Below are 27,830 nucleotides of genomic sequence, written 5' to 3'. Positions count from 1 at the left end.
ACAGACACCATATACATGTGCATGTAGGAGGCCTAGACCTGCTTACATGCACCATGTTGCCAGATGTCTCTAGAAATCACCTCAGACAGCAACATTTTGTAGCTGAACACTTTGAGAATGAAACTTGGCATTCTAACACCGAGCAGGTTTTGTCCTGTCCACACCACACTGATTCTGCATGGCAGAACAGACCTCAGGGGGTTAAAGGACATTGGGTGTGTAACTGAGAAACTACAACCCCCAGAAGGCCATCGCCCCTGTTGTATGACCCAAATGAATGGCAGACATGCTCGCAAGGCATCATGGGAATTGTTGTTTTTCCTCTCAAGTTCATTCAGGCTGGGAAAGGAGTCTGTCACTACAACTCCCGGCATGCATTGCGACGTGCGGCCAATAGCTGCTTTCCATACTCCCCCTTGCCCGGCTTCGGATTAAAGATGGCGGATCAGAGTGAGACAGCAGCGGGCGAGCGGTTGGGGGATGATGAGAACGGACACGGACATTGCAGCGACTGCGAGAATGAGGAGACGCATAGCCTCAACCGGGGGTAACTTCACCATCCAGCTCGCCTTCCCCGGTGCCATGCTCTAGTGCAGCGCTAATACCCTGCGCCCTGGGTCGTTCTGTGCCCCGCCCCTGCAGCATCCTGATTGGCTTAGCGAATGAGGATCCCGTAACCTGATTGGCCGCTACTGCTGTCAGTCACGGATAAAGCTTTAAATTAAAACTGAAAACGGGTTTTTGCAGGATATTTGTTAGTAAATGTCATTCTTGTCACTGCAGCTTCCAGGTAAATCCCAGTGCAGAGGGGGAGGGGCTGCAGGGATTACTGCGGGACACCTGTCTGCTGGCTGATTATGGCCAGCCTGTGGATCCCATCCAGGTTCTGCTGGGATCCCTGTGATTAGGTGTGGCAGCATGATGGGGCCATTATTATACCGGATCTAGTGTTTGTAAATACCCATGCTATGCTCTTAAAGGGGATGTGGCTGCTGTAGATGGGATTGCTGCTTCTGCCCCTATCTTGCCCTTGGGCATGGCTTAGATTTGTCTGTCTGCACCGTGCAGAGACGAGCGCGATGACACCGGGGTTGTGTTGGTGACATATAGGCAAGACCTGTGGGGTGTGCCCAATGGTTCCCACAGGGTGCCCGCTCTGTGCCATGACACAAGTATAGACTATATTGGGGTGCCTGCTTCCTGCTTCCAGCGCTCCGTATGGTCGCTCTGTGCCATGACACAAGTATAGACTATAATGGGGTGCCCGCTTCCAGCGCCCCGTTTGGTCACTCTGCGCCATGACACAAGTATGGACTATAATGGGGTGCCCGCTTCCAGCGCCCTGTGTGGTCACTCTGTGCCATGACACAAGTATAGACTATAATGGGGTGCCCGCTTCCAGCGCCCCGTTTGGTCACTCTGTGCCATGACACAAGTATGGACTATAATGGGGTGCCCGCTTCCAGCGCCCTGTGTGGTCACTCTGTGCCATGACACAAGTATAGACTATAATGGGGTGCCCGCTTCCAGCGCCCTGTGTGGTCACTCTGTGCCATGACACAAGTATAGACTATAATGGGGTGCCCGCTTCCAGCGCCCCATTTGGTCACTCTGTGCCATGACACAAGTATGGACTATAATGGGGTGCCCGCTTCCAGCGCCCTGTGTGGTCACTCTGTGCCATGACACAAGTATAGACTATAATGGGGTGCCCGCTTCCAGCGCCCCATTTGGTCACTCTGTGCCATGACACAAGTATGGACTATAATGGGGTGCCCGCTTCCAGCGCCCTGTGTGGTCACTCTGTGCCATGACACAAGTATGGACTATAATGGGGTGCCTGTTTCCATCGGCCCGTGTGGTCGCTCTGCACCATGACACAAGTACGGACTATTATGGGGTGCCCGTTTCCCGCTTCCAGTGCCCCATGTGGTCGCTCTGTGCCATGACACAAGTACCGACTATTATGGGGTACCCGTTTCCCGCTTCCAGTGCCCCATGTGGTCGCTCTGTGCCATGACACAAGTATGGACTATTATGGGGTGCCCGTTTCCCGCTTCCAGTGCCCCATGTGGTCGCTGTGTGCCATGACACAAGTACCGACTATAATTGGGTGTCCGTTTCCCGCTTCCAGTGCCCCATGTGGTCGTTCTGTGCCATGACACAAGTACGGACTATTATGGGGTGCCCGTTTCCCGCTTCCAGTGCCCCATGTGGTCTCTCTGTGTCATGACACAAGTACCGACTATAATTGGGTGTCTGTTTCCAACTCAGAGATTTCTGTAAGTCCCATTAAATGAATGCTACTAAGGCCGGCCACATGAGCGTGCTGCACAACGCAGTGGTTTACCGCTGTATGAGCCGATTATCTCCGCATATGGCAGCCTATTTTTGTATCTCGGGCACGCCGTCCAATTTAGTCTGACTCGCTTTTTGTAAAAAAAAAACTGTGAAATGGCAGATAACAGAGCACAATAAACTGCATTCCACTGCTTAGTGTATGGCCTGAGGGCCCCTTCTGCACGGCGTCTGCTGCCTGATGGATCGTCCCATCAGGTCGTCGCAGCAAGAATCCTTCCAGCGCGTTCACCCAGTAAGATCACGGCTAGTGAATGGGGCTCGCTCCGGCCACCCGCCTCCTCTCACAGTAAGCCGGCCGTCATTCACAAGTTCTCACTCATCGTCCATTCGGGGCGTGCCTTTACACTGAGAACTACCGCCGGGATCTCCATGATTCTATAGGGGTTGTTCACACCAATGTTCTCATCCACCTCGTTTAGTTCCTTCGTTTCCGTCTTCAAGCCTGTAGAAGCGGAGGGGCTTCAGTGTTGTCCGTTTCTTCCACCGCTCCGCTCTCCAGAATACAGATGGACCCTTTACTGTTGTACTCAATAGGAGGCGGATGGAACCTCCAGACCATCTGTTTTTTGGTGGTGGCTGCTCTTCTGTGAATGTGGCTTAGTGGTCATCAAGGACATCAACTTTGACAAAACTCTAAACCTCCATCACCATTGCTCAGATTTGAACCCACACTTCCAGCACTGCAAGGCAGCCGTGCTAACCACTGAGCCACCGTGCTTGAGAAGAACAAACCCAATGAGAACATACCACCTCCATGCAGATGTTGTCCATAGGTGGCCATGAACCTGGAACCCACAAGGTGCTAGCCACCAAGCTTCCTTCTCCTCTTGTTGCTTCCTTTTCTGAAGGAAAAGATGATCGCCTCCTCCTCTGGATTAGGAGGAAGGAAAAAGCATGGTGGCTCAGTCATTACCAGTGTTGCCTAGGTTTAAATTTGACCGCAAACAACCTCTAAATGTTCTTTGTGTTTCTTGTTCTCCTCCTCCAGTGAAGAAGAATAAGCATGGTGGCTCAGTGGTTAGCACAGCTGCTCTGCAGTGCTGGAGTTGTAGGTTCATATCTGACAAACGGTGCAAGGCGACGGTGCTAACCGCTGAGCCGCACCCGGCGGTGCAAGGCGGCGGTGCTAACCGCTGAGCCGCACCCGGCGGTGCAAGGCGGCGGTGCTAACCGCTGAGCCCCACCCGGCGGTGCAAGGCGGCGGTGCTAACCGCTGAGCCGCACCTATTAAAGAGGAACCAACCATCATCTTTTAAATGTTGGAAAGTGGATGTAAGCGGAAAGCCTCCAGATACTCTGCATTTCACTTTCAGTTCTTGGTTTCTGTTAGCAAAACTGGATTAGCCGAGAAAAAAAAACCCGCTAGTGTGAGCGTCGCTTCATGTCGCTGTTTTTTACACCCGCTGTCTCCTGCCAACATGGGTAAAGCGCAGAGAATAAGCATGCGACTGCGTGTATTCTATGTTTTCACGCCGTCTCATGGTGTTTGCCGGTCATCATCAGTCCGTGACGCGCTGCGACTTGTTTTTTGTTTTTAATGTGCGTAAAATATGCGCAACTTAATAACCCAATCAGATCGCTGGGTTTATTCTGTCCTTCTCACACACGAACAATTACAGCCTTGTGAGCCAAAGTCCGCCTTCACACGGCTGAGAAAATCACGCAAGATTTGTGCATTGCGAGACGCCCGAATATGAAGCCCATTCTTTTGAAGGGGGTCATAAGCAGCGCAGGAAAAAATCGCGGCGCGTCCTATTTATTTATTTGCCGTTCCCTCACATCGCCTATTGTTTTTAATGGGGCCGGCGAAGCGTCACACGGAGTGCGAGGTGCGATGCGCGTTTTCTCATTGGAAACAATCGGAAGCGTGCCGTGTAAACGCAAGACCCGACGAGCCACTGAGCGCAAGATCACTGAAACAAAGCGACTAGAGAGCGAATCTGTGCTCCGTGTAAAGAGACGGTCGCTGCTCTCTTCCAGCCGCCTGTCATTCCGCACGGATTTCTGCTCCGGATTCCGGTAACGCTCCTTACAGTCTATGGCAAAATGATTTTTCATGAACAAGAACCAATTTCGGTTTCCGCTCGCGGATGAAAAGTCGCGGCGTGCTCTATGTTTACTCCGGTTCTTGCATGGACGGCTTCCACTGAAGTCAACGGAAGCTTGATGGACCGGGGATTCCGCGGGAAGAGCAGGAGATAAATAAATGTCTACTGCGCCGGCCGGCACTTCCGCACACATCCACAGTGCGGACAGGTGCGCAGGGTCGCCGGCCGTAATCATCGGCAGATTCCATGTGGGATTCCCCATGCGGCATTTTTGTGGTCGTGGACATGAGGCCCCGGGCCGCGTTCACACAGGTGAGTGTGATGTCAGGCCGAGAAAATGGCGCCTGCCGACGGGCGTTTTTTTTTTTTTTTCACGCTGATGTGACGTGGTTTTCATTTTAAAAAACTCCTCGCTTGGCTTCTGTGACGTTGCGATCCGCAGGTACGAGTTTATAGAACGCATCAGAGGATCGCAAGGGTTTCCCATCGGCCTGCCATGTCTTTAATGGTCGCATTGAAAAAATAGGCACGGCGTTCCGCGGGAACACAAAAAAATAGCGCATGCGGCGATTTGGGGGTTTTACTTTTTTCAACTTGAGCGTCGCTTTGAGGGGAAAAAAATGATTCTTTGAATGGACTTATTCACACGAGCGGAATTAATCTTGCTTCTCGCAACGCATAAAACTGGCGTGAGATCCTCTCGTGTGCGTGTAGCCTAAGGCCGGCGTCCCGCGGGCATATCTGCGTGTGTAATATGTGTAGCATAGAACCAAATGACTTTAATAGGGCCACACAAAATAGAACCTGTTCTGTTTTTTTCCGTATTTCCGCACCAAAGAAGTCATCGGAGTGCGCGCAAATGTGCGTACCGTACACGAGGACATGCGTGAAACACGGAGTAATTGCGCAGGAAAAAGAATGTATTCTGACCGCTCAGACGGCGTTTGTTACAGCGGAATGTTTGAAAGCGCTGTACTGAGCCTCCGTTGATTTCAATGGCGCTTCTCAGATGAGCGTTTTAGTGCGATGTTTCTACCGCCACGCTTTTCGAACACTGGCTAATTTTAGTGCGTTTCAGCTGTTTGTTTGTTTTTTTTGTTTAACGCACCTAATCGCCCATTTGCCAGCTTTGGGGTCTGTTCACACGGTGAAGCCAACATCACACTCGCAGCGCAAATTGTGAGACTAAGTGCACTTGCGGACGACCATGTTTCCCCATGGCCAGTTGGATTTGTGGATCCTCCGCCAATCCGATTCGCCCGTGGACGCGAGGCCTAAGGGTATGTTCACACATTGTGGAAAATCCGTGAAATTTCCAGATCAAAAGTTGCATCAAACTCCGCCCCGTTGTTGGGGATTTTGGCGCGGTTTGATAGAAGGGGTGAAGTCCGCTGCAGATCCGCACCAGTTGGGTGGATTTTGGCGTGGAAATCCTGCGGCCTTTCCTCTTCATGTGAATGTACCGCTCTTGTCTGCTACACTGGGCTACCTCCATCAAAAAAACTGTCTAGCGCTAAGGGATCCTTCACGCTGGCGATTGAGACAGTCGCGTCTTTGTAACGGGCTGCGGTGTTGCTTCGTATCGGGTGAGGGGTTACGTCCATTAGGCCGGTGTCATTGCTGTAATTATGTCCTCTCTGTAATCCCGTATATCTGACCATTGGGGGCATATCCACAGGAGGGTCCCGTATATGGACCGGTCTATACTAAATGGATAGATGGATCCTATTCTCCCAATAATATGAAGGGATGTTTCCATTTAGGCATAACATGGCCGTCATGGGATCACCGTGCCTACAAGGTGGCTGGGAGGGCCGCTCAGGCTGTGCTGTCTTCATATCACCCATAGGGGAGAATGGCAGTTAGGGAAGCCGTGTAGCACAGTGCGCTCAGCTCAACGTGGCCACCGCATGCAGGTGAGCTGAGGTCAGGTGGGCCATAACTTGGGCTAGGTGTGGCTGAGCTGAGGTCAGGTGGGCCATAACTTGGGCTAGGTGGGGTCCCGCACCCATCAGATGCTTATGGCCTGTGGATACCCCACATAAGTGGAGATGGGAATAATGTTTGAACTCCTTGATGACGACTTAAGACCAAGAGATTGTCATCATTGCAAGAGCCATAACTCATCGCCCCAGTTGTAGGAGGGCTTGTTTTTATTGGTAGCAGTTTTGGGTAGGTGTGACTTTTGGATTACTTTTTGTTACGTTTTTTTGGGAGACTAACAAAGAAAAACTGCAATTCTGGCATTACGTGTTTGACAGGCGTTCGCCATGCGTGAAAAGTAACAAAATATTCTCATTCTCCGGGTGGTTATGAAAATGGTAATACTGATTATGTGCTGCCTTTTGTATAGTATTCATTACTTTTTTTAGTGCGTGCGTGCGTGCGTGCGTGCGTGCGTGCGTAATATATAGTGTGTATACATTTTTTTTTTTTTTTTTTTAATTGATTGGATTTTATTTTTATTCTTAAAGGGGTTGTCCCGTGCCGAAACGGGGTTTTTTTTTTTTTTTACCCCTTTAAGTCCCTCAAAGTGACGATGCGATCATTCAATCATTAGGGTAGTGCATTTTACTAAGTCTATGACAACGGCCTATTGGACTCTACAGGAGGCGGGCCTAATGGGCTGAGTTACATGTCAGGCTTCCACCTGCCGTGGGAACCCATTGGCACCTAGTGATCACATTGCAGGGTGCCTATGGGTGACAAAAGGAGCCCTTTTCCCCTGTCATCCGCTTACATGCTGCAGTTGATGCTGTTTGTGGCATGTAAGGGGTTAAACTGCCAGGATCTGAGGTTTCTTCTCTCCTGGCAGTTAGAACAGGAGCCTGGCTGTCAGTCGGCCAAGCCACCGCCTTCAAAAGACGTATGTGCAGGTTTAAAGCCCATTAGTAAGGTCAGCAAGAAAGGTGTATTGGCAGTCCCCAAGGGGTTGTGCCAAGTTATGTGATTAGTGCGGGTCTGACCACTCGGACCCCCACTGATTTTGTGAAGGGTGGGTTTAAAAGGTCACTCGTGAATAGAGCGGAGGTGCTGCTCCATTCCTATCAATGGAAGGATTGGAAATTGCGGAGTACAAGCTCTTGCCAGTCTCCAGGACTCCTATCCAATCTTGTCACTCTTTCGGCCTTCAATTCCCAGTTATTGTTACAAGGCTTGTATAAAGAGTCTAACGTTGACTTGCAGGGATGCTGCCTTCCAATAGGCGGTGCTGCAGAGGTATTGTTCCACCTCCCTTATTTGCATATTACCCAGAGGAGCATGAATGGCCTCATAAGTCTCCCCGTTCACCTTCTAGGTGCTCTCCCTAAGGAGAAAAGATAGCGTTCCTGATTCACTTCTGAGTGACGCAGTACTCGTAGTGTTAATGGGCTTTATAATACATACTTTATAATGGGATAGCATCTATTGTAAAAAATAATCCGAGTATATTATAACCTTTTTAGGAACCAAAGAATAGTCCAAGGGGACTGGCTGCTCACCCCAATAACCGGTCCGACTCGGGTGAGACTGAAGCCACAGCTGCAGTCCGGTCGCGTTTGCTGTTTGTATATAATCCTTTTTGCCCCGTATCTGGTGGTGATGGCTGCCCGCTGCTGGCACACCGTACCCCCTCACTGCACCCTCCTCTCTGGTGTAGTGATGTATTCCCCGCCCGTGTGGAAGCCTCTGGCGGTTGTAGTGTGTTCTGTTTCCTCGTGCCGCGCAGCGTGTTCAGGAGATAATCCCACTTCCTGACACTTTGTAGTCTGTGCAGAGCCAGCAGTTTCCAGCGCTCCGCTTCCTCTCGCACGTGGTTTTCTTCACTCATACATGACCGGCACCATCTGGATTTACAGCCTTCTTCAGGTGTCAAATGTAAGAAAGCTTTCTGACAGGCGATCTCTGTCCTACAGAAAGCTGGGTGATCATCTGTCCGGCTCTCTCTGATGGTTTTCTTACCCCATGGTACAATAGGATGCCTTACCAACCATACTTGGACCACCGCTTCTCAGTCTGATCGTCCCTCCCCTTTACTTTTCAAACTATGACCCAAACAGCTGATACTGCCTGCAGCTCTGGCACCGTCTCACTGTGCATCTGTCACATGAAATGGGACTTTAAATAGGGCTCCATTCCACATCGCCGGCTCAGGGGCTCATATAGGATTAGCAGGTAGGTTCACCCTCTGTGTGTGGAATTTCTGCGCCGGCCGCGGCCCAAGGCTGCGTCTATACTGCTCTCGTTGGCAACAACCCAACGAGTACGAAGCTAATTTTATGATGCCCTGTGCGGTCTTCTAGAATTCCTCCAGTTTTCCTTTTTTTCTTTCTGTCCGCCGCCTGCTGTCATTGAACGATCACGGCCAGTTCGAAAAACTGTGACTAATATGGGCTAAAATGTGTGCGGCTGTATCTGCCTTGTGAGCGCTTGCCAGATGCTTGTCCAGTGGTTGCGGCAATCTACGTCTGTCTAATGTGTATTGGCCATCTTAAACCTGGATGGAATGGCACCACCCTCGGTGTCGCAGTTACAACGTAGTGCGAGGGAAGCCGCGGGATGAGGGGGCGGCTGCCCCAAGTGCCACCCTCTGTACAGGAAGTGAAGGGGGCGCTGCTCTGTGGGAAAATCCATTTTTGATGTTGGGGGGGGGGGGGGGTCCCCAACGTTCATATCGTTATGGAATATCTTCGCAATATGCCATAATGTTTGTGCTTTTTCTGTAGCCGTCTTCTGCCTACTTGTTTTTATCTTCCCATTGGTGGGGTTGTGTGAGGGCTCATTTTCTGTGGGGCAACCTGTGGGTTTCTATTGGTACCGTTTTGGGGAAAATGCTACTTTTTGGATTAAAATATGTTATTGGAGACGAAATGGCTAAAGAAATTCTAGCCTTTATTTTCCTTTAATTTAAGAAAAAAAATGTATAGGCCGGATAGACAACTTGCGACTGTTTGCTTGCTTATACCATATATATATTATACTGCAATACTTATACTATATATACTGCAATACTTCCGTATGGGATTTTGCTGGCATTTAAAAAAAAAAAAAAAAAAAAAGACAAGCACCAGGCCCATCCGAATAGACAGAAATACACAGGAGTCTTCAGAAGGCCCCTGGCTGCCATCACGTCTGGTTGGCATCTCACAACCTAATCACGGGGTGGTCTGTTCGGAACCCCAAACTCTGGTTGGGGCATTTAAAGGCGTTATCACAAAATTGCAAGTTATTCCCTATCCACGGGGTATTAGTGGTCAGTACTGTGTTTAATATGGAGCACTGATTTTGTGTCCTCCCTTGTGTATAGCCTGATATGGCTGCTATCGGGGTCTTTGGAAACGGCATATGCCGATCTGCCATTGACTTGATGGATAGGTCATCGATGGCGGATGTCCAGTTAGAGAGGCATCAATAGGTGGGTTTCAGCAGCCCGATCATCTCTCCCTAGTGAAAATACATGTACAATCAGCCGAACCAAGCGTGCCGATGTATGGTGGGGCTGGAAGTAAGACCTGTCGGGCAAGCGAGCCTCCGACCAACGGCTGTGGGAGGCGCGGGGGCGGCTGTGGGAGGCGCGGGGGCGGCTGTGGGAGGCGCGGGGGCGGCTGTGGGCGGTGCGGGCGCAGCTCTAGTCTCATTCGGCAATAAATCACATATTGATGCGTTTTCTCTGATCTGTTTGTAGTTTGGGCGATGATACTGGGGTCAAGAAAAAGAAGAAACAGAAACGCAAGAAAGATAAAGGAGGAGACAAGTTGGATACTACTGACACTCCGGTGAGTGCCTTGGGATTATTCCTTCATTCTCTTGTGTATGATGTGTTCGGCCATGCAGATTGGTGGGGGAGGGGATGTGCTCTTAAAGGGGTTGTCCAAGACCAAAGTCAATTTTTCAAATAGTCATGAATCATCCCACACAGCGCTACAGTCAGTCCATCCATTACCTTTCCTCGTCTCTTTTTCTACATCACCAACTTTGCTTTATTGTTTACACCCTGCACTTCCTGTGCTGCTTCACTGCATCTCCCATAATCCCCTGGGCTGCATCTCGGTAGCCTCCTCTCACAGCTTATACATACTAAATCCCGCCCCCTACACAGAATCGGCTGCTCCTTTTACTGATTCGCTAAGGGCCCTTTTACACGGGCCGACCTGTCGGGTTCTCTCCCTCCACTCCTTACCAATCCAGTAGCTCCCCTCCAGCTGTTGTACCAACCGCCTGCTGCTCCTCTGTGCATCAGAGTGGTTGTAAGGCGCTTTTAGGTGGAGCGACTATCGTTCAAAACAGCAAAAGTGCATCACTTGGCCTAAACGCAAGCCAAGGACTAACGAGAATCATTCGCTTTTCATTCATCATTCAACCTATGCAGGCGTAAAAAACATCAGACATAACAGAAACGGTTCAGCTGATCATTGCTTTATTCACTAATTGTTCGTTTGAAATGCTGATCATTCAAGTCTTTCACATTCGCTGTAAAAGTGAATGAATGAGAGTGACTGAACGAGCCAACGGTGAAAAAGCAGTCTTACATGGAACTCTTATCGACCGAGTAATTGCTTGAAAGAGTTAGACCCCACGTCCACGGCCGGATTTGAATTGCAGGATCCGTGTAGGGCTTCTGCATGGATAATCCGCAGTTCAAGATGCCCGTAGGGAAACATGTTACCGCAACGGAATTAAAGCCTGCAGATTTGATTAGGTCCAGAAAACAAACCTCAGTAGGCTCCGTTTCAGTGTGGTTCTCGCACGGACGGCCTCCGTTGAGGTCATTGGAAGCCATTCAACCTGCGGCCCGTCTGCACATAACATCGCGGACAGGCCGCGGGTTCCATGGGAAAAGCAGGAGTCAAAAAAAAATTCTGTGCTGCGCATGTCCGACAGCGAGCCTTGCAGACCTTTTGCAGTGCAGATAACCCGGAAGAAGAGGGGTCCGTGTGGACCCCACTGCCTGCACGTACAGGAATGTAGGGCATCCCACATGCGAAATCCGACCCGCCCGTGGACATTGGCCTAAATGTTAGTAATACTTGTTTCCTGTAAACATGGAAACGAGCGACAATTCATTGACTAGTCGCCAGTCGTTTTGTTTCAGCTCAACTAAAAATAGTCACTGCTTGATTATCATCTGGTGTAAACGGGTAATTGTCTCTTTCAATGACTGGCTAGGTGTGCTTATGGTGGACATGAACAGCGTGTAAAAGCACACGGACAACAGGCGATCATTATTCAGCGAGTCATTAGTATATAATTTCCAGCAACTATTTGAAGATAGTCCTGTGTATATCCACCCTTAGGGCCCTTTTACACGGGCCGATAAATCGTTCAGATGCCCACATCCAGCAGGAACCTGAATGATGATCATTCAGTGTATATGTATGCCTTCGACAGCTTCTGCATGCATAAAACTGAATGATGGGTCGGCCTGTGTCATCTACTTACTGTGAATGGAGGCGGGTGGGCGGAATGATCCCCGGCCTCCGTTCACTGAGCGATCATTTCTGTGTAAAAGCACAAGAAAGGTTATCCCAGCAATAAACAGGGCGTCTGCAGCCTACAGGTCGTCCTGTGAGAAAGCAACCTTAGGCCACCACTACGAAAGGCCGACTTACAGGTAACGATTATCGCTCAAAATTGTGCTGTTTGCACAACTGAGTGTGTGATTAATCGCATGCAGGGCTCTGCAAACAGCTCCTGGAGGCCCTTTTATGAAGAGGAAAGTGTTAATGGCCATTAACACTTTATGCATATAGATCCTTGCATGTAACTGGTCTTAAGCTACGAAACGTGATCTATTCTCTTGTCAGCCATGTCACTGTGCTGAGCGGTAGGATATGCAGAGAATCCCCTGCCCAACGTATGTCCATATAACAAAGCCCTTGCGGGGGCATTTATGCATATGTAATAAGGTGGAGTGTCCCGCCACGACTGCAGGTGTCCTAAGCTGAACGAAGACCAGCATATAAACCTGATGGTTTCAGTTTGGAACAGGGTACACTTAGCTGTGCCAGGACACTCCACGTAAGCATAAATGCCCCTATCAGGGCTTGGTCACACGGGCGTACGGACCTTGTGCCCGAGAAACTCTGCTACAACACCGGACAGCTTGCGAGCGGGCTCGATCTGTGCAGATCCCACGTACTTTTATATGTAGTTTTCACATGACCCATTGGTATGTGAAGAACCTCATGGGCCGTTTCGGGGCCATCTGCTGCCCATGAAGTACATGGACACAAAATATGCCCATGTGACTACAGCCTAAATATATCGCAGGTAATTCTGGATGAATTGCAAGGAAACTTCTGATGGAATTGATCCTGGAGTGCAATGACTAAACGAAGACCACACACTGTAACATATGTTACAGGACCACTTCGAATAAGGAACCTCTTCCCCCAGTGACAGGCCCAATTAAGGCCCCAACAACCAACTAATTTTTTTTTTTTTTAAATAATTTCTAGAGCCACGGCGGCTTTATTTTTCCCATTGACTTGGCCATATGAGGGTTTGTTTTTGTTGTGGGATAAGTCGTATTTTTAATGCCAATATACGCCCGTGTGAGTAAACCCACTAGGGGCGTAACAAAAACTACTTGTAGTTGAGACCCCGCCCAGCTGCGGCAGCCAGTGGAAGCACGACCTTGCAGATAAGGTCAGCAAGATTGTGCGGCTATTAGCCACTATGGTTGGGTGGAGTCACAGCACAAGCCGTTTTTTTTTTTTTCAGTTGAGAACGCACTCTTGACAGCGATCGGCCGTCATTAAAGGGATTACAATACTGTTCAGTGATTGGCTAGGGGCATGGAGTTCAGGCACAGTGGACATTTCTATGCCCATAATAGTGCACTAGTGACTGTAGGAGTAGTGCCTATAGACCACCCATCCATACCCTCCAGGAAAACCATACCCTCCCTTCATCCAACCAATCCGTCAGAGCCCATCTGCCATTTCACCCCCCTGTGCTGACAATCAGGGCAGCCCGAGTCTCGGACAACCACCGCACAGCACAGGGTCGTCTTCTGGGAGTGTGTGAGCGACCGGCTGTTTGTCCTGTCTAGTCTCGTAATGACACTGGCCAAAAGTTTGCAGCGGCCATTCCATCAGACAGATGTAAGCACTGAGGTGCATGCAGAGTAGCACAGATGCTATCAGTCGGAACGGCTGGGGAGAACTTCCAGCCAGCTTCCGTGCCGCAATCCATGACTTGCTGTTCGGTGACACGGTCAGAAGCCATGTATGACAAAGGGAACAGTGTGTAGCATAGTAGGTGAGGCTGAAAAAAGGCCCCTGTCCATCTAGTGGAGCCTCTTACACCCCCATCCCCAATGTTGATCCAGAGGAAGGCAAAAAAAACCCACAATGAGTTAGACAATTTTGGGCTGTTTTTGCCTCCGTATTTCCTGTTGTTGGTATGATTTTCTGTTGGGAAATACAGATCCGTATTTAACCAGTAGACCATACAACCAATGACTGCAAATACAGATCAAACCATGATGAAATCCTGACGACCTGCGGCCGCCACGCCCTCTAAAAAGCCTGTATTATGGTCATGTGACGTGCGACTGTTCTCAGAGCGAGAAACCACATAATCTTATAGATATGATACTGTTTAATGGCTAACAAAAATACATGATGTTATAGCGAGCTTTCAGGGATATCTCGCCCCCCCCCCCCCCCCCCCTTCGTCAGGCTATTGAATTAAACTAGTTTTGAATGGCACATAAGTATAACATACAGATGCAGAGGGAAGGGGAGGGGGGGGGGGGGACACTCCTCTTGATCTAAATAAATGTTCACACAGAAATTTGGGACTGTTTTGCCCTTAAAACAAAGGTTTGGTACGGTGTTAGCCAGTAGAGCAAAATGTGATTGTTCCCAGCGAGTCTGCTGGCCTGGTGAAAACCCCCATCCACAGTAATTCAGGGACCATGAATTTATAATCCCTTATCAGTGTCTAGGTAAAAATGTTTGTGTACCTCCTGTTGCATTCCTGGCCTAATGACCCCCCCCCCCCCCCCAACAGTAATTCAAGGACCATAAAACTTTCACTCCGCTATCAGTGCCTAGTCAAAAAAAGTTTGTTTTCTGTTTCGCAGAATTCCTTTTAAGTGCGAACCAATCACATCCATGTCTGTGCCGTGTCATAAGTATGTATGTTATAAGTGTGTATAAATATCCATGCCTCTTCAGATCTATTCCATTTTTAGCCTGACAAAGAGCCCGAGAGGTTCTCAAGCTCGCTATTACATCATGTATTTTTGTTAGCCATTAAAAGCTATAATATCTACAAGATTACTTGGTTTCTCTTGCTGGGAACAATCACATTTTGCACTTAAAACAACAAACCGAGCAGACATACATCATAAATCAGTCCACTGAGCACAGGACCGTTTTATGTGTCTTCTCTCTCCTTCAACCTGCACATGGAAGGAAATGCAGCACCACCTAGTGGATGGCAACATTATTACAAGTCAAGTTCATAATTTTTATGAAGTTTGAAAACAAAAAAATAAACAAAAACAATTTTTAATTATTTGGAGTAGGACATCCATCTTTACCTCCTTCAGACCTTTCATATTTTCCACTTATGCAAGAATCCCGGGCTGAGGTTCAATCCATTCTTGAGGGTGATGTGACAATGCGCTAATCTGAAACTGGCCTTATACGCTCTCATAGCCCCTGCTGCATGTATAGGCGCACATAGAAGACCAGTCCTCTAGCTCTGTGTGCCACAGTCATCCCTTGGATGCACTCAGATTTGGCAGGGCACAGTGGGTGACTGGCAGGGTAGGTGTGGGAAGTATGAGGGTGCACTCACGGGTAAATATGCTGTGTATTACGCCGTGAACAGAATTCATTGATTTCAGTTGGTTCGTTCAATTGAGCGTATTTTACTACCTGATTTGCAGTCGTGTGAAAAAATACACAGCATGCTCTATCTTGGTGAGTATTAAGCACTAGAGATGAGCGAGCGTACTCGGAAAAGCACTACTCGCTCGAGTAATTGGCTTTATCCGAGTATCGCTGTGCTCGGGTCTGAAGATTCGGGTGCCGCTGCGGCTGATAGGTGAGTCGCAGCGGGGAGCAGGGGAGAGTGGGCGGGAGAGAGGGAGAGAAAGATCTCCCCTCCGTTCCTCCCCGCTCTCCCCTGCAGCTCCCCGCTCCGTGCCGGCACCCGAATCTTCAGGGACGAGCACAGCGATACTCGGATAAAGCAAATTACTCGAGCGAGTAGTGCTTTTCCGAGTATGCTCGCTCATCTCTATTAAGCACCATAGAAGCCCATTAAAACTAATGCGCATGTGTACATTCTCACATAATAAACAGGAAACCTGCGTATTTACACACAATGAGATCTCGGGCATTCTTCTTACACTGCGTACTTACGCAAGCGAAAATATTGTGATGGGCAGAAAAACAGGGATACAGTGTATGTCGGCTCGTGAATACGTTGCGCATTCGCAGATCGAAATGTGCATATGCCCGTGTGAATGCCCCCTGATGCTCACATTACCGCATTCAGTGTATCTGTTCCTTTTTTGCTTTAGGAACTAAAATTATGCGCTCATAGAAACTGAAAGACTTCCTTTTAAAGGGGTTGTTCTCTTTCTCTGATCGCTGGGGTTTAAACCACTGGGATCCCCAACAAGTGCAGGGGGTTCCAAACCTCACTGAATGGAGCGAATGGTCACACTTGTGTTCCGTCACTCTTATTCTTTTCTTCTCTGGCAGTCAAGTTGAAACGATTGAAGCCGTTCATGTGAGACTAACGCGCCATTCCTTTGGAAATTTTCGGAACCCCATTTGTGGTTGGACCTCTGCCAATCATATAGCTACCACCTATCCTGTAGATGGAGGGTAACCTTATTACTACTGTATAGGAAAGTCTAGGCCCTTTGATGCTGGCACTTCCATTGCTAATATTGGTCTGCAAATATAATCTTATTTATTTTTTGACCCACTGGTGTCCAGCATGCCAACAACCAAGCCTTTACAGCAGTGCTGTAAAGTGCCAACATCAGATAGGACTAACATAAGGATCTAGTCTCTTGCATAGCTTTGGAGGAGGAACTTTCCTATGTAGGGGGTCTCCATGACAGAATACGTGTCATTTGTGTTGGCAGCTGCCTGTGCCGGGGTAATATTGGTCATCTTTGTATTAATGTGGGCCTCTTCTCTTGATTCAAGGTGAACACCCTTCCTGCTGAGAAGATCCAAGAGATCCAGAAGGCCATTGAGTTGTTTTCCGTGGGACAGGGGCCGGCCAAGACCATGGAAGAGGCCAGCAAAAGAAGCTACCAGTTTTGGGACACGCAGCCTGTACCTAAGCTAGGTGAGAATACAATGTGAACAATCCATGAAGGACCTTTGTCCTTTTATACACCCATAAGGTGGGCTTCCTTCTACCCTTCTGTAATAGCCGTGTCTCCCAACAGGAGAGGTGGTGAACACACACGGCCCCATTGAGCCGGACAAGGACAACATCCGTCAGGAGCCGTATAGTCTTCCACAGGGTTTCACCTGGGACGCTTTAGATTTAGGTGATCGGGCAGTGGTAGGTAATCTCCTCTCTTACACCTCTCCTATAAGAAGCACATGACGTGCCCATTGTGACGGGTTACTTCTTGTCACCAACAGTTAAAAGAACTGTACACCCTGCTGAATGAGAACTACGTGGAGGATGATGATAACATGTTCCGGTTTGACTACTCACCGGAGTTCCTATTGTGGTGAGTCTTGGTTTTCTTTGGCTTCTCCTTTTATGTTCTCCGTCTCCTCTATCTACATTGATGATTCTTTCTGTCCGTCAGGGCGCTGAGACCTCCTGGATGGCTGCCACAGTGGCATTGTGGAGTGAGGGTCATCTCCAGCAAAAAATTAGTGGGATTCATCAGTGCCATCCCAGCTACTATGAAAATCTATGAACTGTAAGTACCTTCATCCCAGCTCCCATTCTAGAATGAAGTATGCCCATGGTGTGGAATATCATATGCCACAATATAACATTGTGATCTGTGGGCATGTGATCTCCACCAATCCCTAAAATGAAGGAATAGGCTTCTTTAGCACCACGTCTGCTCTATTTATGTGAACCGGGCTGTGGTGCAGTTCCTTACACAGCAGGGAATTGAGAGAGTAGATACTTGACACGTTGAGGAAAATGCCACCCAGCACTTCACACTGCCATGCAATTTTGCATCAAAAAGATGGCTTGAAGTTCATTAAAGGGGTTTTCCGGACTTTTACTATTGATGACCTGCCCTCACAATGGGTCATCAATAGTTGATTGGCGGGGAATCTGCTGTTTGGGATTCCTGCCGATCAACTGATTGGTGGGCCGCTGTCAGTGTGGATAGCTCTGATAGTCAACATTGCATTGGACCTGTTTAGTACTACAGGCACAGCATTGATGTCAATACTTACAGTGCTGTCTGGACTGACAGTGGCCTGACTATGAGCTGATCGGCGACTATCCCAGGCGACAAACCTCCACTGATCAAGAAATTATGAGGTTGGGTCCTCAATAGTAAAAATCCTGGACAACCTCTTTAAGTTATGCAACTTGTTAAACTAGTTCAGTGCAGTCTTGGGCCATTGGGAGGGAAATTATACATTAAACGTATTTTTTGGAAGCCAACGGGTGACTCATCTGTTGGGCATGCATGCTTTTTGGATGGCAAATTCAAGGGCAGACTAAGCCTGTGCTGTTCATCAGTGTGCCAACCTTGGAGAGTTGTCATCATCTGGGCGTATGAGACTGTGTGCCTCTCTCGGTCTCCCTGTGTCCAGCCATGTACAGTCTTTACTTATGGGAGAAATCGTCACTCTGTATCTCCCATACCGCTTTGTCCAGAATGGGAATCGGCACTGTATTAACCCTTTCCAATCCACTGTCTGACCTCTGAAGACACTATGATTTAAGGCTGTACAGCTCCAATGTTGGAAGACGTTCGTTGGAGTTCTCTTGCTGTATATTGCCAGCCTCTCTGCTGTCAGAGCCTATCCAACGTGTCACCTCATGCAGTACTGGCTTTAGCTAGCAGATAGCGCTGTTGTATAACAGCAGAAAAAGAGTAAGCCCCCTAGAAAAACCAGGATACAAATTGGATTGGAAAGGGTTAACATAGTAACTTCTACAGTGCTGTGTGCAGTCCCCGACACGGGAGTCATAAGTATGGAGGGACTGAGGGGTTAAAGGGCAACTTATTACAGTGGTTTTATAGCAGGATATGGGATACTGCTTTAAACTTCCATGACGATGAATCCAGCTGAGCTTGCCGCCAGTCTCTTCCCTGGCGTGACTGGTACCCCTAACTAATCGATTGAGTTCATTCCCCTCACCACCACAATTAAAAGTCAAGATGTGGCCAAACCAGGAAGTTGTCAGAAGTGAATGTATATATGATGAACAGTAGTGATCTTGGGGGCTTACAATGGGGGTCTGTATTTGGAATTGGCGAAGTTCATAATTTATCTGTTGCATGTATGAGTTACTTTGGCGTTATATGCACATTCTCTGTTGCACTGTAACATTTCTTCTATTTCGCACCAGATCCAAGAAAATGGTTGAAATCAACTTCCTTTGTGTTCATAAAAAGTTGCGTTCTAAGAGAGTGGCTCCAGTCCTGATCCGTGAGATCACACGCAGAGTCAACATGGAGGGGATCTTCCAGGCAGTCTACACAGCGGGCGTAGTTCTACCCAAACCAGTAAGCACATGCAGGTATGTGATAGTCTTGCACTAATGGCTTTGTTATGTAGCAGCACCTATATATGTATATTACGCACTTATATGCTATGTCCTCAAATGAACAAACCTCACATTAGGTGCCCGTTGAGCAAAACTGTAGGTATTTATATAGAACTAATCCCATTGTTGTGACTTTAAAAAAGCCTGCACTATCCTAGGAGGACTTTCCGCTCCACATTGTGGATGGCTGCAAACCCGACACCACGTTCTACCTAGTGCTGAGCCTGAGGGGGCAAAGTGGGACTTGTGTTTTGGCATCCTTTGATTTCCTGTGTGGTTTATAAATCACATCATTTTTCCCCTATAAAATATAACTAGTATAGAAACTGGACCAAAAAAATGCTACAAGCCTATTTTGGAGCGCACACGACTGGGATTTTTCATTGGACCTGTCGGACGTGTCTGTTGTAGGAAATACTTGTATTTTCCATTAACAACCAATTTTGAATGTTGCATCTGGGTATTATCAGTCGGGGGTTGTACTAACTGTCTCTCACTGTCACCACTGACTGAACAGTATCAGACTGTACTGACAAGGGGAACGAGAAGAGGAAAGCAGGTTTCACCACCAACACAGAAAGGGGTTCTTTACTGTAAGAGCAGTGAGACTGTGGAACTCTGCCTGAGGACGTGGTGATGGCAAAATCCATAGAGGAGTTTAAAAGGGGACTTGATGTCTTTCTGGAGAGGAAGGATATTATAGGATATAAATCTTAGGTTAATTGTTAATCCGGGTATACAGACAGGTAGGAACTATTAGGGGTTGATCCAGGCAACAGTCTGATTGCCATTAGGGAGTCGGGAAGGAATTTTTCCCCCAAAAAGGCTAATTGGCTTCTGCCTCTTGGGGTTTTTTGCCTTCCTCTGGATCAACACAGGAGGATAAACAGGCTGGACTAGATGGACAATGTCTTCATTCAGCCTTACAAACTGTTACTATGTAATATCCACGGGCAAAATAGAATTAGTAAAACTGCACGGGTCTCCCGCACGCGTGATCTGCGCCCATGCGGATGTTCTATTTTTTTTTTTTCCTGGCGCGCGGGAAAGCAGCCGCAGCATGCTCCATCTTGTGCGGTTTTCCTACATGGACTGCTCCTGCAGCTTCTATTGAAGCCGACCGCTCCCGTGGCACAGATGCAGCTGCCACTGGGTCTGTACCGTGGGAAAGCAGGAGTTTAAAAAAAAAAAAGTGCACGGCATATGTACGCTGCTGGCGTGCTGCGCACATCCGCCAGGCAGAAAAAAGATCTGGCTGTGACGGAGGGGAGACCTGCAGCGCCTGGACAGGGTAGTATTATCTATTTCTTGGCCTCATGTCTGCAGGCCCGGAGGGACCCGCTGTGGGATTCTGCACGGGCCCAAATTTCCCCGTGGACATGAGGCCTTGGCGTCAGTTGTCAATGTCTTAACAGTGAATCCGTATAATGCATAGTTCCAAGAAAAGATGTTCCAGAGAATAAAACGGACGTGCTGATCAGGATTTGCACTTGGCATAACTTAAAACTGTTCTTCATACAAATACTATTGATGATCTATCCTCATGATAGGTCATCAATAGTTGATCGTCTGTGGTCCACTGCTCGGACCCTGGCCAATCCGTTGAAATCAATTATGAGCATCAGCTACTACACAGGAGTCAGACAAACTGCTTCTGCTCCGACCCCTGTGTATTGGGGTACAAATAGCATGCGCTCGTTCAACTGATCGCGTGGTGGACCCCAGACAATCAGTTATTGATGACCCATCGTGAGGCTAGACCATCAATAGGATTTGCATTGCTTGTTCTCCGTGAGAGAAACCAAGTAACCTTGTAGATAGGATACCTTTTAATGGCTAACAAAAATACATGATGTTGTTGCAAGCTTTCAAACCTGTCTGGATTCTTCCTCAGGCATAACCAAACTTATTTCATTATTTGCATTGAATACCCCTTTAACCCCTTCATGACATGGCCTATTTTGGGCTTAAGGACGCAACAATTTTTGGCGGATTTTCTTCTCCGTTTATCAAAAGTCATAACTTTCTTATTTTTCCGTCGACGCGGCCGTATGAGGGCTTGTTTTTTGCGTGGCGAACTGTAGTTTTTATCGGTGCCACTTTTGGGTACATAGACTATATTGTAAAACTTTTTTTTTTTTTTTTTTTAATGATAGCAGGGAGAGAAAACGCATCAATTCTGCCATAGATTTTTTTATTTTCTTTTTTACAGTGGTACTCATGCAGCATAAATGAGACATTCCATTTTTTCTGCGGACCGGTACGGTTACAACGATACCAAAATTCTTACCGTATATACCGGCGTATAAGGCGACGGGGCGTATAAGGCGACCCCCCCCAACTGTCACCTTATACGCCGGTATTACAATGGAGAAAAAAAAAATCAGTACTCACCTCCCCCGGTGTTCTGTCGCACTCCGGCAGGATGTCGCTCCCTCCTCGTCCCCGGCACAGCATTGCTTTCTGAATGCGGGGCTTGAAATCCCCGCCTCCAGAAAGCTAATACACACGCCGTCAGCCAGTTACATCCATTCAATGACATCATTGAATGGCTGTGATTGGCTGAAGCCACGTGTGTTTTAGCCAATCACACTATTCAATGATGTCATTGAATAGTGTGATTGGCTGAAGCCACGTGTGTTTTAGCCAATCACAGCCATTCAATGCTGTCATTGAATAGCTGTACCGGCTGACAGCGTGTGTATTAGCTTTCTGGAAGCGGGGATTTCAAGCCCCGCATTCAGAAAGCAATGCTGCGCCGGGGACGAGGAGCGAGCGACATCCTGCCGGAGCGGGACAGAACGCCGGGGGAGGTGAGTAATGGTTTGGTTTTTTTTTTACACTTTTTTTTTTTTGTATTACCGGCGCATAAGACGACCCCCGACTTCAGAGCAGAGTGTTCGGGGTTCAAAAGTCGTCTTATACGCCGGTATATACGGTACATTTTTTTAGGTTTACCCACTTTTCTGCAATAAAAACCCTTTTTCTGGGTAATCTTTTTTTTTTTTTTTTTTTTTTTTCTAAATTGCTGCATTCAAAGTCCTGTAACTTTTTTATTTTTTGATGTACGGCGCTCTGAGGGCTTATTTTTTGCAAGGCAAGCTGTAGATTTTATTGGTACCATTTTGGGGTACATACAGCTTTTTTGATCACTTTTATTGCGTTTTTAGTGAGGCAAAATGCTAAAAATTAGCATTTTGCCTAAGTTTTTTAGCGTTTTTTTCCATGCACAGTCAAAAGCATGTGCAACTTATTGTACGCGTCGTTACGGACGCGACAATACCAAATATGTGGGATCTTATTTTTTTTTTACCTTTTTTATGCTAATCTGAGAAAAAGCATAAAAAAATGGGTTTTTTTACTCTTTTTTTTTTTTTACATTTTTTTTTTAAATTCTTTTTTAATCTTTGTTTTTTTTACACTGTGTCCCTCTGAGGGACTTGAACCACTGCCCTGATGATCGCTGGTATAAGGCATGGCAGAGCTACTGCTCTGCCATGCCTTATCGCTTGTACAGCGATTATAGGCAATACAGGACGCCAGTGTCTGGCGTCCTGTTGCCATGGTGACAGGCCGGGCTCTCGCGATGACATCGCGGGTTCCGGCCGGAGACACAGAGGGAGCCGCGCTCCCTCTGTGAACTCTTTCCCTGCCGCGATCTACTTAGATTGCGGCAGGGAAGGGGTTAACAGCGGGGGGCGCATCTCCGACTGACAGCCGCCGGCTCCCCCTGCGGGATAGCGCGGGATCACATATGATCCCGCGCTATCTCCAGGACGTAAGTTTACGTCCTGTTGCGGGAAGTACCAGGCTGCCAGGACGTAAACTTACGCCCTGCAGCGGGAAGGGGTTAAAGTCGTCATACACATTAGATGAATGACAGCTGACCCATTGATTTGTAGTACCAGCCAATTATCTGTGTATGGGATGGCATGCCCCTCTATTGGATTTCAACATGGCCGATCCTCTTGTTCTTAGAGGGACCTTATTCCCCTCTTCTGCATGTGTTATTGTGTGATTCTTCAACAAAAATTGCCTGTTACTTTCTCTGGGAGCATAAAAAACTGATCGGAGTCACATGCCGTGTCATTTGCATGTGACTACATTCCGTTTTTAACGTATTTTGCTATGGGCATCATATGGGGAAAAAATAGGAGTTGCAGAGAAAATGTTCGTGAAAATCACCATGAAAATGGCGATTATTCGCTGACCAAAATCGTACTCGACCGCATGGAACAACCTTAGAATATTTGTCTGATATGCAGGTACTGGCACAGATCGCTAAATCCCCGCAAACTGATAGAGGTGAAATTCTCCCACCTGAGCCGTAACATGACCATGCAGAGGACTATGAAGCTGTACCGGCTGCCGGAGGTAAGCGATGCTTGTCCACAACGGTGTGCAGTCCTTTACACGACATCCCACCTCTATTATGTCATGAGGAAATGGGCCAGACCTGTGAAGCCTGAGGGGTGTGGGACTTCAGTTTGCTCATATTGGGGGGGATTTAGTGATTAAAGTGTTATTCTCTTTTTTTTTTTGTCGACAGGCCCCTAAAACGGCCAGTCTGAAGACCATGGAAACCCGTCATATCCCAGCGGTGCACAAGCTTCTGTCCATTTACCTCTCCCAGTTTAATCTTGCTCCAGTAATGAATGAAGAGGAGGTTCAGCACTGGCTGTTCCCACAGGAGAACATCATAGACACCTACGTTGTGGAGGTACAAAGGAGAAACTGCACCCGTGTAATGCTAGCAGGGAGGGGAGTTTGTGTGTGAAGGACCTCTTACACGGACCGCTGATCAAAAGCCCATCCACCTGATCATTGCTGCGTGTAAACATAGTAGCGATCGGCTGCAGAGCGCTCATGTGTTGGTTGATCAACTCATTTGTGTTGCTGGAGAGGTCATTATTGTCAGCAGCATCTATTCTGTGGAAACGCAGGATGTACTGCCGACGAGGGTTAGGGCCTTATCCACACGAGCGTTGTAATGTGGCCATTTTTGATGCAAAAAAACGCAGTGCGAAAATCGCGACCGTTCAGATGGGCGACTTTTGTGGCGCGTAAAATCAGCCGTCCAGATTCCGGCAGCCACTTTTACCCACAGCCGGAAAAGATAGGACTTGTTAGCCAATGGGAGCCGCCAGCAGGCAGAGGAGGTTTAGCATGACTAGCTCTGCTAAGCTCCCGTCACTTCCCTTGGCAGGCAGCCCGGCTGTCTGAATGGGCAAGAAAGCGGGAGACTTGGTCGCTGCTGCCTCTCGTTCATGTGGTTTTCGGCCGTGATGCTGGCAGACGAAAACTGCAGCACCCGTGGGAATAAAGCCTAAGGCGCATGGGAGGACTATCCTTCCTCTTGCGTATAGTCTATATCGACCTGCGTGAAGGCCATTTTAAACGAGCTCTGATCTAATTGATTTGCTGTTCCTATCGAGAATTAATGACTGATTTTTCTACCTGCAGACCCCAGAAGGAGAGATCACTGACTTCCTGAGCTTTTACACGTTGCCCTCTACCATCATGAACCATCCCACGCACAAAAGCCTGAAAGCTGCATACTCCTTCTACAACGTTCACACCAAGACGCCTCTGGTCGACCTCATGAATGATGCTCTCATATTGGCCAAGTCTGTGAGTCTGGCAGAATGTTTATGGGTTTTGTCCTACCAGCAGGAGTCCTTTCCTATCTATAGGATGCTGATTGCTGGGGGTTTCACCGCTGCGACCCCCGCGGATCCCTAGAACAGGGGTACAGAGTGTCCAGAAAGGAATGCAGCTGTAGTCGTGAATGCATGCTGTTACTTCATTCATTTCAGTGGGTTTGCTGGAGATAGCAGAGCGCTTTAACTTGGCAATGTCTGGCAGTTGGATTGAAGTGAACGGAGAGGCAGCATGCACGTATTACTGCTCCATTCATTCCTGTATGCTCTCTGGGGGTCTCGGCAGTCACACCGGCACGTTATCTTCTGGCTAGGGAATAAGGAATGTTCGCAGTACAACCCCTTTAAGGAACCTGTCACCATGTGTTTGCTACATTCTCTACAGGTATAGCTACAAATCCCACACTTTTGCCTGGTGTGCGAGTGGTGGCGCAGGAGTTGCTGTGGATCACTGCGGACTTCCTCTGTTTGTTGCACATTTGCGGTCGGAGGACGACCCCTCGGCTGTGTAGCGTGATGGAAGAGAGGCGGCATCCTCCACCGGTGTGCATGCGCAATAGAACAAAGTCTGCCGGGATCCATAGCTACACCTGCACCATAGCGGGCACTCAAGGCACAGGATTTGCAGCAGGAACGGCACATAGTGAAGCAGATGGAGAAGAAGCTGTATGAGAAGCTCACGAATGGGCTGGAGACATCTCGGCCCGGACAGGCGCAGTGGATGAAAATCTGTCTAATTAGCATACCAAGCTGGAAATGTTCAAACCATGATTTCAGGATCACAAAAAGATGGTGCACTATAAAAACACTTTGCCAACATGATTTTTAGGTAGTAAAAACATGGTGACAGGTTCCCTCTAAAGGGGTTTCCAGTGAAATACTATTGATGACCTAGAGGACCCCAACTAAACAGCTAAAGCGGGCGCATGCTGTCAGACTTCCGCGCCGACCTCCGTATAGTGGCCGGCACCTGTAACTGCAGGCACGGCTTTCATTAAAATCAGTGGGAGCCATGCCTGCAGTTACAAGAGCCGGCCACTACATGGCAGGTTGGCGCAGAGGCTTCTGCTCCAAATACAGAGGTCGGTGCACCAACTTTTTTTTTTTTAAATTTTTTTTTTTTATAGTGGCCAGCGCTTGTAACTGCACAGAGGCTTCCGCTCTGACCTGTGTGTTGTTGCAGCGCTGACGACATGTGCCCGCTCAGCTGATTGGTCGGTGTCCCGAGCGGGGGACTCCGTCCGATCAACTGTTAATGACCTATAATGATGGGTCATCAAAAATATTTCACTCGAAAACCCCTTAAGGACCAGGCAGGGGGTCAGTAGTATCCACCCTGTACTGAACCTTATGGAAATCTCATCCCTATTGATTTGCAGAAAGGCTTTGATGTCTTCAATGCTCTGGATCTGATGGAGAACAAAACCTTCCTTGAAAAACTGAAATTTGGGATAGGAGATGGGAATCTTCAGTATTACCTGTATAATTGGAAGTGTCCCAGCATGGGCCCTGAGAAGGTACGGTATTAATCGCAGGAGCTTGTGAGGACTCTTCTGCTAGGATCAGCCTTGTGCGTTATGATTAAACCCCTTTCTCTTTTTTTCCCCTTCTTCCAGGTTGGTCTGGTTTTACAGTAATTGCCCTCATCTCCTATAACTACTGAGGGGGACTGGGTGCGTAATGGGCCGCCAGCTGGCCATCATGTGGGACACACAAGAGAGCAGCCCCAAGAAGGAGCGCAGGATCTGTGGGCGCCGCTCTTGAACACATCATGCTGATGTAATGTGGGAGGGAGGCTTCAGGTTCACGGAAGTGCAAAGCAGGGAGCTTCCTCTAGCCTGGCTTGACTTAAGGATATTTCAGGGTTTTCTCTTCTCCCTTCCCACTGCTGTGAATATAAAATTGCGACCACTCTTCCCTTCCTGCTGCCATCCGAATTGAAACGGAGTTGTGTCTGAATATTAAAGTATATATTATATATATCTGTAACTGGGTGCTTCATTTTCTTCTACTTTTATGGTATTTTATAAGGTGTTAACACAGTATGGGCATATAGGTAATAAGTAGTGTTGAGCGATTTATTGAAATAATCAGGTTGTGAGTGACCAACCATAATTGTGAATCCGAACTCCCAATTCCAACTTCCATTAATATCGGTAGGAGTAAAAATCAGGTTCTCTAATTTGGCCTCTTTTGAACGACGGTAGTGGTGGTGGTGGTGGCCTGGCAACAGTGGTTAGCATTGCTGTCTAGCAGTGGCGGGGTCCCAGGTTCAAATCCCCATCAAGCTCCGTTTAAAACCTACAGTGGATATAAAAAGACCCCTGTAGGTTTGTCATGTTAATAAAAATGACACAGTTGAATCCGTCCAGATTTATTTCCTCCTTCAATGTGACCCGTTTTTGTAAAATTCTGTTGAAAAACAAATCATTTAGGGTGGAAAAAAGTTTGCTTAAATATACCCACCCTAAAACTAATAGTTTGTTAACGTAGCCTTTTGACTTTTTATGACCGCATTTGGGTTCATCTATACAAAGCCTAATAGCTTTGTTGTGTGAATCTTAAGACAATGGACAAAAATATGGAAACACTGTACGAAATGCATGGGATTTTAACCCTTAGCACTGAGCTGCCTTTTGACTCCTGCTTGGCTTAGAGCTTTCCAGCCAAATTTGTGTTTACTTCACCTCTTGCCCTGCTCTGGGTGGTTTTGGGAGCTAGATGGTAACAGCAGCTGAGTGGCTCAAACTCCTAACCAATAGAACCTTGTTGTTCGGGCAGATGTTCACTTCTGCCTGGCAGCATCTGTATCATAGTACCGCCACTGAAAATCGGTCTCTACATGTCTTATTGAAATATGATTTATAATCCCATTTAACTTCAGCCATGAATTTCGTTCAGTGTTTCCATATTTTTGTCCACCCCCTGTAGATAAAGGTGAAGATGTGAATGGCTCTCCATTTTAATTTTTTTGTTTTTCCTAATGCAAAGTGTTTAGAATAAAAGTTGTCCAAGAGGGTTTGTTTTCTGAGCC

The 27,830-nt window shown here is 47.8% G+C and overlaps 1 protein-coding gene across 1 annotated transcript; it reads left to right on the top strand.

Annotated features, from left to right (window-relative positions):
• Positions 1-390: 390 nt before the first annotated feature.
• NMT1 (N-myristoyltransferase 1) lies at positions 391-26,785 on the top strand. Its single transcript, XM_066586270.1, has 12 exons — positions 391-547; positions 10,075-10,165; positions 16,574-16,718; positions 16,822-16,940; positions 17,024-17,115; positions 17,197-17,313; positions 18,939-19,109; positions 23,402-23,510; positions 23,686-23,856; positions 24,600-24,767; positions 26,176-26,313; positions 26,413-26,785. The coding sequence occupies exons 1-12, from the start codon at positions 438-440 to the stop codon at positions 26,431-26,433; spliced, it is 1,452 nt and encodes a 483-aa protein (XP_066442367.1). The 5' UTR covers positions 391-437; the 3' UTR covers positions 26,434-26,785.
• The last annotated feature ends 1,045 nt before the right edge of the window (positions 26,786-27,830 follow it).

This window comes from Eleutherodactylus coqui, chromosome 13 (genome assembly GCF_035609145.1).
Source record: "Eleutherodactylus coqui strain aEleCoq1 chromosome 13, aEleCoq1.hap1, whole genome shotgun sequence".
Taxonomy (NCBI): domain Eukaryota; kingdom Metazoa; phylum Chordata; class Amphibia; order Anura; family Eleutherodactylidae; genus Eleutherodactylus; species Eleutherodactylus coqui.
The sequence above is the reverse complement of the archived record's forward strand: the minus strand, read 5'-3'. Positions and strand labels throughout refer to the sequence as shown.

Coding starts and splice junctions, on each gene's coding strand:
- NMT1 (XM_066586270.1), top strand. CDS start 438: ATGGCGGATCAGAGTGAGACAGCAGCGGGCGAGCGGTTGGGGGATGAT. Junction 19,110..23,401: donor AAACCAGTAAGCACATGCAG/GTATGTGATAGT, acceptor TCTGATATGCAG/GTACTGGCACAGATCGCTAA. Junction 23,511..23,685: donor AGCTGTACCGGCTGCCGGAG/GTAAGCGATGCT, acceptor TTTTGTCGACAG/GCCCCTAAAACGGCCAGTCT.